Source organism: Chiroxiphia lanceolata, chromosome 18 (assembly GCF_009829145.1).
Source record: "Chiroxiphia lanceolata isolate bChiLan1 chromosome 18, bChiLan1.pri, whole genome shotgun sequence".
NCBI lineage: Eukaryota > Metazoa > Chordata > Aves > Passeriformes > Pipridae > Chiroxiphia > Chiroxiphia lanceolata.
The window spans coordinates 6,422,504-6,436,164 of NC_045654.1; the positions used below are offsets into that span (position 1 = coordinate 6,422,504).

Below are 13,661 nucleotides of genomic sequence, written 5' to 3' on the forward strand. Positions count from 1 at the left end.
TCCTCTGGCACAACTTGAGGCCATTTCCTCTCATCCTGTCACTTGGGAGAAGAGATTGGTACCCACCTGGCTCCATTCTCCTGTCAGGCAGCTGTAGAGAGCAAGAAGGTTCTCCCTGAGCCTCCTTTCCTCCAGCCTGAGCCCCCCTCAGCTCCCTTGGATGCTCCTCATCAGATCTGTGCTCCAGACCCTTCCCCAGCTCTGTTCCCTTCTCTGGACACATCCCAGCATCTGAATGACTTTCTTGGGGTGAAGGGCTCAAAACTGAACACAGCATCATGTTTGCACAGCCTACATAAAAGTGTTTGAGAATACTACTATCTCTACTACCAGTCCTGACCTACAACATCTCAAAGCATTCTAGTTTTGGGTCCTCACGGAGCCATAACATATGGACATCAGTGTTGGCCTGAGTATTTCTAAATCCTAGGCAGAACCAGAAATAGGTGTTGACCCCCTGAACACGGGTTAAACTTCAGACTGTGATGACTTTCCTGTTGGAGCTCAATCTTAGTACTACTCACTGTTCACTCCTAGAGCTGGTTCTTTAAGCTTAGTAAGTGCTTTTGCTGCATCTCAGGATGTTTCCAGAAGTTACTGAATCCAAACTCAAAGTAAGATGTACATTCTACACAAACAGTAAAGCCTGAAAAGACCTAAACACTCACGGAGGAAAAGCTCTACCAAAACCAAACAAAAAAATCCTTCCCAGAGACAGAAGCATTGAGTACTTCCACACTTCATAAACTTTCCTGTCTCACAAGGATATTTCAGGCTATGCAGGGAGAAGGAAAACTGCCTTTGTCAACAACAGTTTGGAAGAAGGAACTAAAGAAAAATGAAGTCACCATCACATCCACCCATCCTAGACACGGGCACTGAAATGGCACTCCAGCAGCCACATTTATTTTACCGGCATAATTTAGAAACTCTTACTGCTACATTAGTAGTTAAGTTACAGGCCTCTGTTTCCCTGCTGAATTTCTATAGCAAGAGAAGTCTTACTCTTTGAGCAAACTACTTAGATCGAGTAGACAAGCAACCACTTTCCTCCTGTGGTTGTTTTCCAATGGTATTTTGCTACGTAGGCAGTGATTTCACTTGTTGAACTAGAAAAGGCTGTACCAACAGAGAAGTGCATCTATAGCAGAAATGTCTTAACCCACAAACATTTTTCTCTGTGGGCCGTGCATTAAAACAAATTATCATCACTGAAAGACAAAATTTTTTACAAAGTGAAACCATTCAAAATAATACACGAAAAATCTGCCCCTTCAATAATGGCATTCCAAGTCTAGTCAGGAGACCTTCATGTAACACGAAGCATACAGAATTTCACAATAAAAACTAAGCACAGCAGAGCAGGATACAGGAATCTATGCCCAAACTATCAGCATCCACACAGAAAAGTTCCAGGAAAAAATGCCATTGCTTTCCTGTCCCAGTTGGCCACGGCAAGGTTTCTCTGGGCCAGAACAGCAGTGATAAGGGAGCCCACATGAGATCCACAACACAGGGCTGACAGGATAAAGCAGAAGGGAAACATGGCAGAAAAAGGAGGAAAAGAGAAGTCCACAACAAAAGCTTGTCTGAGGGAACACTTTCATATGACATACGCTGCCTCCTGTGCCACAATCAAGGTAAAGGTTCAAATCTCAACGATTTGATCCAAGACACCAAACCTAGTGGTATTTAAAGTGGCAAAACCTCCACATCTCTGTTTTTGAAAGAACATACAGTGCCAGCTCTGAGCAGTCCACTGCCTGGGGGCTGGTGGGGCAGGGAAGCCACTGAGGCAAAGAAGTCTGAGATGGGTTAAAAGCTTGACTGACAGCTGACCCATGAGGTATCTTTTTTAAGACTCTTGCCTGAGTTTGGTCAAAGTGTCATGCAAGTCAAACCATCCAAGTGGCAATTTCCATCTAAAACTTTTTCCAGAATTTCTGATCAGCTCCCACTGAGAGTCAAACCTCAAGTTTCCAGTTCCTCTTTAAACCACAAACCATGACCTGCTCCTTCTTTAGGGTGTCTGAGAGACACTTCTGTGATTCCTGAGGAGGCGCCAGGTCTGACCCACTGCAGGCCTACCTGAGCTTCCACATACAGTGGAGAAGGTCTCACTGTAACTGGGTTTTGCTCAAATTCTAGTTTACTGCATCTGTCTCTTCTGCAATGTAAGTGTCTGTAGCGAGGCTCAAACAAGGAGCTGAGACACAGTAACTGGACTACCCCAAGCTGCAGAAACTAGAAAGGAAATCAAGTGGTTCCTCCCACAAGTAAGTAAGTATTTAAGCAATATATCTGTAACATAAAATCACTCCCATGACTACAAATGCAAAAGGGACCCAAGAATAAACAGAGAAAAAAAAATTTCGTTGTGTGAGGAGGAACTTCTGCTCCAGTTAAAAAGAATACATACTGGAGTGATCTGAAGCTGCCTATAAATATTCGAGAACATCAAAGCCGGTCCTGTTAAATTAAAAATGCTGTCACACAGATAGGAACTAGCCTCTAGCACTGCCAGCTTCAACATGTGAGCCTCTGATCTGAGAAGCAGAGGCTCGGCTCTTCAAGAAATTTTATTCAACACAAGAAGGGGGGAAAAAAAGTGAACCAGCAGTTGAGTTTAATAAGGATATTAAATACCTTACAAGAGAGTTAATTAGAGCTTAACTCTTTCAGGACACTTCAGCCCTTTCACTGACAAGGACAGTAGCTTCTTCCTATACAACTTCCAAGGCTGTCATGTTTCTGGGCTCCAGGAATGTTCCTATCCAAGCCCCTGAAACAAACATTTATGTGGTCTTTGAAAATAGAGATTTTGTTGGTTTCACCTCAGAATAACTTCAATCACACTGCCTACCTCACACATATGTGTGTGGACATTTGGTTGGCTATTCCACATCAGGGAGCTGTGTTTAATACTAAAGCTGTCCAGAAAGATTTCAGATCATCTTCATCTTCCCACAGTTGCCTGAAGATAACAAGAATGGTGGACAACAGGAAATCAGATCACTTCATTTGACTTCTATTATTTGAGGATATTCAGCTCCAGTGGCAACTGAATGTAAATAAAATACATTTTTTGGTTGAGAAATGGTTGAGAAATTTATCCCAATCTGCAACTACAACCTTATTATTTCACTATAGGAAACCCCTGTCCATTTCTAGCATCCAAACCAAAACATATTATCTCAGACAGTCACAAAGAGAGGGGGGGGGGAAATAGTAGCTGCTTTCTCAAGTAAAATAGAGGAAAACTGAAAGTAAGATCAATCATGCCTTGGGAGTTCTTTTGCATTAACTAGTCCACAATGTCTTTTCTTCAGACACAGTTTTGGGATTCAAAAGATAACATCTTTTAAACAGGCAAAACGCTGCCAGCTAGCAGAATGGGGATACCTTGCCTCTGAGCAAAAAGAGGTCTCCAGCCCTTGGCTCCTATTAAATACTGAACTCAGCAGCATCTCCTGGTGCTGTTTCAAGGGTTCATTTCTTGCTCCCAGCCCTGCTACACATCATCAGGACATCTGCCAGCTTGGCATCCAGACCATAAAGTGTTCATCTCCCCTTTATCCTCACAGCAGGCAAGATCTGCTCTGAAAGGCTTCTAAATAAATACAAAACAGGTATGAGAAAGTATGACAGACCCTAGTAAAATACAATATGACTGTGATGGGAAGGAATACCTTTCCCTGTTATATCAGACACACCCTTTAGAGACTGCCTTAGGAGAAAACCCAGTGCACCCAAGAAAAGGGCAGCAACTGCTACGCTGTGTATCCTGACCTCTATCCTTATCTCCAAGGATAGCAAGGATGGGTAAAACCTCAGTGTAGCAAGAACAGACAGCACTGGTGTGCACAACTGGCACACTGTATATATATATATATAATGTTTTATCCATGAGATACAAATATTATTGTTGTTGCTGTTGTTATTAAGGTAAAACCAATCAAGGCTCAATTGGGAATACCATCATTTAGCCAGGCCCAAATAAGAAGGCTATAAATCTTCAAGAGCAGTCTCTGTGAGGAAAATAAAATAAAATTAAGAAAAAAAACCTGCATAGCCTTTAAAAGAGGTTCTTCTCCATGAACATGCTGTGGAACAGACCCATCAGTGTAAAAAAACCCAAAGAGAACACCTTTTGCAATTCCAAGTCAGTCCTTCAAACGTACTTTTCTTAATCTGTCATCAAAGCAGACAGGTTAAAGCTGGAAACTTGCAGTTCCAAAGGTGAACTCAACAGAAAGTTTGGTTCAAGCCTCCTCTGCCTGGGGGAGGAAGGGCAGAGTGGAATGGATAAAGAGAGAAGTAGAGGAGAAGGATTTTGTCCAGCCGTGCTTACTACACTTTTTATTGTGTGTATTTTTTTAAAGCAGGCAAGCATCACAAGCTCAAAGTAGGAAAACAGATCTTGGCACGAACTAGGGTCTTTCCTGAATTAAATGCAATTTTTCAAACACTACAATCAGAAGTATTTGAAAGTTGCTTACCAAGCACATGCAGTAAATTCACAGTAGGAGGCATGTACTTGCAACATGCGTGCCTGTACAGCTAATTAACAGTTGTACTCAAACCATGACTGCAAACTCTAAAATATGCCCCTTAGTTCTTGTCAGGCCAGTCATCTCCTCACTGATTCTTCCATTTGCTTTACTACTGAAAATGATGCAAAACAATAAAGCAGCTTAAGCTCAAGAAAAACCAACAGAAAGCTTAAGCTGGTCATCAGCTTTAGAAAACAACTAAAATCCTCACATTAATGCAGAGAGTAACATGGGTCTGGGAAGCCTAGAGAGTCTGCATATATTACACCACATATTTAAGGTTGTACTTGTGTCTGGAACATAACAGGCACCTAATCAACCTTTGTAAACTGGCTTTTCATCTTAAAGCCAAGTGCAACAACAAAAGTCTCTAAGCAGCATGAAAAGGAAATTTAAAAAAATGAATGAAAGAAATCTGCCACTGTGAAGAGACACCCTAAGCCACCAGAGCCCTATTTTCCTGAGCACTAGTACTCAAAACTAACAGAAGCATAGCTTCACCAATGGGATAAGTGCAGGAAAGTGTAATTTTTGGCAGTCTCCACTGGGTATCCACAAGAGCCCATTTCCCTGGTCACGTCTGGTTTAAGTGTCAAGCAGTCAAGAAAAATGAAGAAAATAGAATTTTTTTTTTTAACACGAATCTTCTGTTGCTGCTCTAACAATTTCAAACCACATCTTTGTTTTTAAACAATTTATTTTTCCTTTGCCAATCTCTTTTAGTGTGAAGGACTCTCCCTTCAAGACAGGAAGCGAGAAATAAGGCCAAGCATTCAACTGGCATTCATTCTGTTTTCATATGCAGGCACACACTCTGGTTTGAACACATTTGAATACTGAAGTGCAGATGCCCAAAAGAAAAGATAGTATGTAAAAATTAATACTTAACACCTCCCAAATTGAGCACTTCCGAAGCAGTAAGTGTCTTAATGCAAATACATGTACCGCTTACACAACTGGGTAGAACACAAAGCAGATTACTGCCTCCAGATCTAACCTTTCCTTAACCAGTCTGATGCTGGCCTCCTGAAAGCATTCACACTTTGAAAAACTGTTTCTGAAAGTTATTTTGGTTCAGAAGGGCCTCACTTTGCAATTCCAAAACAAGGACTAGAAGACTGTAATAAAAAAGGGAGCCTTTTTAAATACACGCTCCACCACAAGATGGTATAAACTGGAAGAAAATTACTATGTATGCTAATCAATGGTTTTATACAACTACTCAAGACTTTCCTATAAGATCTGCTTGCAGCAAAGCTGCCTGCAGTTCTTTCCCTCCAAATCTGCCACACTGAATCATGTCCTCTACACACTTCACCAGGAGTCATTTCAGAAGCCCTTCACTAGGCAAAGCACTTAAGAAGCAGCTGCCCTGTCCCATAAGGGCACCAGTGGGGTGCTCAGGGGGAGCGAGTGCCAGTTCCACCCATGGGGCATAGCTGGCCACAACTGCTGGTAACACTGGGAAGCAGGCTGTAATTATATATAAACCACTGTAGTCACACAGATCCACTCTCAACATAAATAAATATATATAAATGAGAAAAGTTCTCCAAATGGCTCCGTGTTTAACAATTTTTGAGTGCCACTTCTCTCTGGGATTTTTTCTTAGTTCCACCTCCCAAACAAGCAAGAGGAGCACATGGAAAAGGAAGTGCTCAGCATCCTGCCAGCAAAGGCAAGGTTTTCAACAGTACAGACCTTCAACATCTGTGAGGAAGTTTAACTAAACATATGGACTATGCAGAAAAAAGTTACCTGAACTCCCACAAACTACTTTTCCCCACTTGATTCCCCATCTTTACTTGGAAGCGCAGAAATTGCACTGGTTGGTCTGAGCACTGAGCCAGCGCTCTGAGCTTTCCGCTTCTATTTACGTACTTAACCTACTTTATTCTTATTCCTCTAAATGGGTCACAGTAGCATTTTTTTTTTTTTGCTATTTCCATTGTAATTTCTCCACACTTAAATATCTTTTACCACATTTTCTTACACTGTGTCTCCCGCCTTCTCTGCAAGGGACTGTCTCAGTCTCGCATGCCAGCAAGGTTCTGGTAGAAGGATTCTGGTATTGCTGCAACTCTGTGCAAACATCACAGACACTGGAGCTTCCTCCAAAACCAAGAACTCATCACCGAATTTGGTACCTTAGCTGTGGATCACACCTCTCCCCTGTAGTAATGTAGAAACTTTTATTTATTACTGCCTTAGACTCATTTAGAAACAGTTTCCACAGGTGCCCTTAACTCTCTCTTAATAAGAGAGTTAAGGTATTGTGATACCTTACAGCTTGAAAGTCCAAAGTTTTTAACTCAGTAAGTACTATTTACTAGCCCTTAAATTTCCTATTGTTAGGAAATTAACTATTATCATAAGGTTATTACTAACTATTTTCATAAGGTGTTTCTTCTTTTCAGAAGATATGAAAGAAGACATAAATCTGTCCAACCAGAGAGAAGGATGTTCTTGTAGAAGGCTTAAGCTGCCAAATGTCCCTTCTTGCCACTATCTTTGACACTCCCCCCTTAAATTCTCTTACATTACATTTTTGCAGTGAACCTTAACAGGATGGCACAGACACAAGATTCTCAAAGCACAGCACTACAGCTGCAAGCAGACAGCACACAACAGCCGGTAGCTACCACAGAAGGAGTTCATCGAGTCCTTTCACCACCGTTCTAAGAGACATCTTGAATATTGCACTGTTGAAGAAGTAACAAAAAATAAGGGTACTTATTTACAATACCACGTTCAGAAGCCAATGCAGACAGGCAACTCCTTGTGAACTAAGCCAGCAATGCTGTGATTGGGCTGGAGCTCAGTGTCAAGACAGAACAGTACAAGAGGATAAACGACCTAAACAAAACACTTTACTGGTCTGTCTTCAACTCTCCCGGGTACCACCTCACATCACAGGCTAAGCATGACTGAAACTTGAAAAAAAAGGAGGAGAAGGACAGAGGGAGGGATGAAACTGTGAGACAGCTGGACTCATCTATTCTGAGATCAAGTTCAGGACAATACCTCTACTGCAAGCAAGCTGCTTGTGCACACTCTACAAAGGCTGCCCAGGTACAATAACTATACAAGTCTTTACCTCAGTGATCTCTTATTTCGAATGCAAATTACACTTCCTTTATCATCCTGGCCTTCTCTTGAAGAGAACCCTGACCTGTACTCACCTGTTGCACTCCCATGAAAAACACCTTCCTTTCAGGGCAGGAAAAACTCAACAGTCCGTGAGGGAGTAGGGGACCCCAGCCCCAAAAAAAAGCCACGCTGGGCATATGCAGTCTTCATCCTTCTGTCAGAAATTACAGAGGAATAAGCACAGATCCAGCTCAGGTCAGGCACAGCACACCACACAAATCATAGAATCACAGAATAAGCTGGGTTGGAAGGGACCACCGAGATCATCAAGTCCAACCCTTGATCCACTACTGCTGCGGTTGCTACACCATGGCACTAAGTGCCACAAACTATAGAAGAGGAGCCTGCTGTCACAGCACTAAACCTGCACTTTTCATCTTTCTTTCACCTGTCAACTCTCTCCCATAACAGAGAGGACTGATGAGCTCTGCCAACTCCCAGAACAAATTGAAAACTCCAGTTTAGGTTTCAAAGGCTGCACATACACTTTAAAAGACTGAGGTTACAGAAAATGTACAACCACAATTTGTAAAATTTTTTGCTGTTCCATGCCTATATCAAGGCTGTAGTATGGAAGCATCTTGTTCCTACCAGCTGGATAGTCAAGTCTTAGTACAATGATAACCAGAAAACAAAAGAAAAACTGAAGTTTAATTTAAACAAGGTTTCTGATGCACACAGCAGTAAAGCAACAAAGTATAGAAAATAAGCCCTGCTCTGACTACTTAACACATCTGATGCTGTTCCAAAAAAGGAGCCATCAGTGACTTGCTGTTATTAAAATAAATTAAATCATTACTTTTACAAAATTTAAAACAGGTAAAAAACCCCACTTTTTTAAAGACAGCAGCAATTCACTTTCTTCCATTCATGGTTCAGTCTTGTTATCTATTCAACACAAACTCCTTAACTCTCAGCAAGCTTTCAGAATGGTGATGGGACTTGTGGTTCAGTGTGACAGAAGTTCAGAGGAAAGGCTCAAAGGGGCAGTGCTTAGATTCACCCACTGAAGATGGACATCCTCAAGATTACTGTTCTCACTTGCCTCAAAACATTTGCCAGTTGTGAGTATCTGTTCATAACATCAAAGACTGAAGATTAGGGAGGACAAAACTACAGCAAACTCCCACTTCTCATTCAAGGCACAACAGATCCTTTCCAGGTCTCCTGTCTTTGTACCAAAACAGAGAAACATAGTAAATGCTGGACAGCCCCTCTCCTCACCCCATTCTCAGCATCCACAGGGTGTTAGCTCTTTGTTTTCGGTCAGAATAGAAGTGCCACGTTCCAGTGACAGCTCAACTCCAAGATACTTCACTTCAAGGACACAGTAACAAAGCAAACCTGAAGCCCAGATAAATTATCCCTGATGTCCTCAGGATCATTACTGCAAGCCACAACTCTACAGTTAAGGTATGGAAACTAACACAAAGCCAGTCACAGGTGTCTTCATATTCTAAGAGGATAACTAGCAAAGCAAACATCCAACAAGACAGTGACTCAAAGCCACAAATAATTCCATTTCCTCAATCTGAATGGCCTTTAGGCACCCAGCTCCAGCAAGAAGAAACTTAACCTGCCTGATCACAAAACAACAACTAAAAAAACCACCAAAAACATTTTTGTTTTCCACTCTCAAAGGACACAAACATTCCCTTGACTCAGCCTCCTCTGATCAGGGCCAGACATCTATGTATCTGCACAGTTACTTCAAGTCACTCCTTTCAACACCGCTAAAAACTCTGTTGATGCTTCAGAGTGCAGTTTGCAGCCTTTAGCAACTGTTGCATTTTGAGAAAAGGTTCAAAGCCATTCAAATAAATAAGGGGTGGGAGGGAGACGAAGGAGCACACAGGCACACAGTCTTGCACTCCGGTTTGAAGCCTCCCCACCTTCTGCAAGAGAAAGATAGGCAATAGTTTCCTACAAAGAAGTGTCATGCAAGAAGGTGGGAAGTGTCCCGTTTATGTTTTCTTCCTGGAGCTTAAAGCAGTGAGTTATGCTTGTTCTCCCCAGACTGTTAATTTTTGAGCACAAAAATTTATGCAAGTGGAGATTATTAGATCATCTACACATAGTTCAATGGCTACATAAAGTTCATTATTTCTCTGCTGAGGCTTCCAACCAGAAACCAACCAACCAAAACCCAAACTTTTGTTTCACAAGAAAAAACACACATAACATTCCCAAATCTCTCCTCCACGCTGCTTCTCATTGTATACATGCACTGTATGCATCAGTAATCAACCCATTACTGTATTCAACAGTACAACTGACACAGGAGTAGAAAAAAAGACAGAATTGACAATTATGAATGTGCATCATTTAAAGCTTTTGACATGTCAGCGTTTTGAATGCAATCTAAAACAAGCGATAAATTTGATCCTCTTTTCCCAGCACCTCACCTGAGCAGCTCCTTCACATCCACATCTTTACAAGAAACACAGCATTAGATGCTCCACACCTTAGTTATCAAGTGGAACAAGCAACTGGAACAGAATCTTGCCAGTTCCATGTAGAATTAAGATACATAATCTCACTCTGAGCAATAAAGCCACTGCTAATAAAAAAATCAGCGATGTTTATTGTCCTGGCACTGTCAGTCTGTGGCCATATAGCAACAAGTTTGAGACAAGACTACATCTGAACTTTGGCCCTGAATGGTACGAGAAGTTTCAACCATAAGGAGTTCTCCAGTCATAATTTGTTTTAAACCAAAACATCTTTTTAGAGGTTTCAGCTAAGTCTGGTTTTCACAATCGCTCTCCAACCAAATGTTTGCAATTTCCAATCTCAGCCATATCAACGGCCACTATACTGCCCCAAGAAACAGGGAATATTCCAGTACGCCAGATACCACCAAGATGGTTAGACCTTCAAGCAGTTTAAGGACCAGCTGACACAGCAACCTAAGCATGAGTTTGCTGAATACAAACTGTGGCCACATGAAAGAAGACATGAACATTTCATCTCTGTAAAGAGTTATTCTGGTAGACACTTGACCCTATTAAGACTCGTTTACAATAACATGAGAAGCAATATAATAGCACACCACTACTGGATAGGAATCTGACCAATAACCAGTTTAGGAGTGGATGTATGACCTATCAAAAGCTGAAAGTGCATTGTTTCTTATGGTTGGGTTTTTTTTGTTCAGACTTTCAAGACCAATGAGTAATTGATGCTATTAACATAAACAAAAGTAAGTCTTTGTGTAGTCTCAAAACCACAATTCCTTTGATCCATTCTTTAATGTGTGCCTGATTTTAAAGAATTTCTAATATTTCATTTTAAAGAAAAATGCATCTTATTCTCGAATTGCTGTGTGCACTGACAAAGGGGCTGGGGCAGAGAAGAGCCTGCTTCACTGACTGATGTACAACTAACTCGCTGCTGCTGAACAGATTCCGAGTGGCATTAGCTTCATGAGCCTTTTCTAAACCTCACAGGGAGCTTTAAATGATGATCCAGAACAACAGATTCATAGCCTTCTGTAAAAACACAGCCTTGCTGAAAAAGGGAGGCAAGACAGTGCTGTGAAAATCTTATAAATTCTAGCTCTGAAAAAGTCACTTTCAGGAGGAGATAAAGGAAGCAGAACACTGACAAGAGATGCTGTCTGCAATCTAGAACCTCAACAGTCAAAACACAACTGATGGCATTCAGTCTAGCTGCTTTGAAACAATGTCTGTCAGGTTTTCTTCTCTGAAAAAAAGAACAGTACACGCGGCTCATAAAAAAAAAATAGCCTGTCCATGAGGTATGTTATGTAGCATGTGTTCAGATGAATAAGCAAATCCATTTTTGAGCAATAATTGACTGTAAAAGATTTGCCACATCATTTGGCTTTCACTGCAGTCTTTCCTATTTGGGGTGCTAATGATGAAGAGGAAGCAGACAGCTGATGTTACAAACTACAAGGCCTGCAAAAGTCTGTTTAATACATTTGTTCCAGATTGTGCAAATCTAAGTCTTAAAAAACCAGTAAGTTTTTTCTCCACTTTTACTTATAGTCACCAGGAAAGTATGACCTCAGTAAATAGCCTATATTCTCTTCTTAACACTAACACCTGACACAAAAGGAACCCTTAGGGTCTCTTGTTGGTCCCAAAGACAGTGTTAAGTCTCACTGTTTGAAAATGCACCAAAAGGTTAAAAAACATCCACCTCTGTTTCAGTCCATAGTAGCACCACCTTTTTTTTAAATGTCAGAATTATAAAGTAATTGATCCATTCCTCTTTTCTCTGAAAAAAGTAATCACCTTACATTGGCAATTTGTCCTCACAACTCTTCTGGCTGTGAGAGAACTTTTATAAGGAATCCTCCCAGGTGAAACCATTTTGAAACATCAAGCACTCAAAAGCAGTATTCTTTAAAAGGAAAAAAAAAGGTTATTTTGATAGTAAAGTATTTGTGTTTGTAGAGCTTTATCAGTTGTTTCTAGAGCTTACTTGCCACCAGTTAGCTTTTTAAAAATTTTATGTGTATATTTATTTATGCATGTATGTGTACGTATATGGAACTCAAGCAAACAAATTCCACAGCTCTTAAAGAGAAATAAGGATTGCTATTGGCAATTGCTTAACAGTCAAACTTATTAAAACACCATTCAAGTAATTTTTCTCTACTTAGCCAAAGGGGGGAAAAAAATAAAGTCAACAATTACAAGAGACTACAAAGGAATTAGATAAGCACTTCAAGAGTTTCAAACACAGTAAAGAATAGCTGCGTTCAGTCACATTCAAAAATTATTTCTCTAGTGAGAAAGTCAAGCGCAGCTTTGTACGAAACGCCCGCGATGGGAGCCCGGCTTCGAGGGAGCCCCGAGCGCAGCAGCCCCGGGTGCGCGGAGCGGGCACCGGCCGGCACAGCCCGAGCGCGCAGCACCCAACTGCTGCCGCGGGACTTTCGGCCCGGGCCCCCCGCGTCCCGGCCGCCCCTGGAGCGGGGCAGCCCCTCACAGCCCCGGCCGCGAACCGACGGGACCGGCAAGGGCCGCCCGGCGCGGCACCGCCCCCGCCCGCCCGCCGGCATCGCGCCCGGCGGAGGGGCGAGCGGAGCGGAGCCCGAGGCGCGCGGACGGCGGCCCTCGGCTCCGCCCGCTCCCGCCGCGGAGAGACCGCGCAGCGCGCCCGGCTGTCAAAACGGGGCGGCCCCGCAAGTTGGGGCCGGCGCGGGGCCTTTGTGCGCGGGCGCGCATCTGTCACCGCGTCCCCGGGCCGCGCGGCGCACGTGGGGCGGCGGGCCCGGCCCCGCTTTGTGCCGCAGGTGCCGGGCCCGCGGAGCCATCTTGGGGCAGGCGGCGCCCCCCGGCCGCGCTCACCTGCACGATCTCGCCCTCGGCGCTCAGCGTGGCCCCCGCGCGGGAGAAGCGGCCCTGCAGCCCCGTGGTGTAGGTGGTGTAGTCGCCGCTGGGGCTGGACTCGAAGAGCACCACCTCCACGAACGCCGTCTCCTTGCCCAGCGCCGCGCCCGGCGCCGCGGCCAACGCCACCCCGAGCAGCAGCAGCGGCAGCGGCGGCACGGGCAGCCTCGCGCCGGCCCCGCAGCCCCTCATCGCGCGGCGGGAGGAAGCGGCGCCCCGCCGCCGCGCATCGCTCCCGAGCGGCTCCAGCTCCCGGGCCGGGGTCCCGGGCGGGTCAGCGCCCCATGGCAGCGGCCCTCCCGCCGCGCTGCGCCCCGCTCCTCGCCGCCGCCCGCCCCGCACTCCCCGTCCCTCGCCCCGGCTCCTCTCCGCCCTGCCAAGCCGCTTCCCTTTCATCTGCTCCACGTGACGGCCACCGCGGGGTTATCCCCGCCCTCCGCGCCGCGCTGACCCGCTCTGTCCCTCCCGCCGTGCACACACGGCCCGCAGCCTCGCCGGGCCCGCCCGAGCCGAGGGGTGCCGGCGGCTGCGGCCAGTCCGACCCGGCCCGGGCCCGCAAGGGTCCGACAGCAGGCGGCTCTCGGGAAGGCCC

General features: G+C 44.3%; 1 protein-coding gene across 2 annotated transcripts in view; it reads right to left on the reverse strand.

Moving 5' to 3' along the window:
- The window catches only part of ZNRF3 (zinc and ring finger 3), a 75,659-nt gene extending 62,327 nt beyond the window's left edge, over positions 1-13,332 (reverse strand). For both annotated transcript variants that reach the window (XM_032706235.1, XM_032706234.1), the window contains exon 1: positions 13,028-13,332. In XM_032706235.1, the coding sequence (XP_032562126.1) occupies positions 13,028-13,261 (234 nt within the window). In that variant the 5' untranslated portion in view covers positions 13,262-13,332. The remainder of the gene's footprint in view (positions 1-13,027) is intronic.
- Between the last annotated feature and the right edge of the window lie 329 nt (positions 13,333-13,661).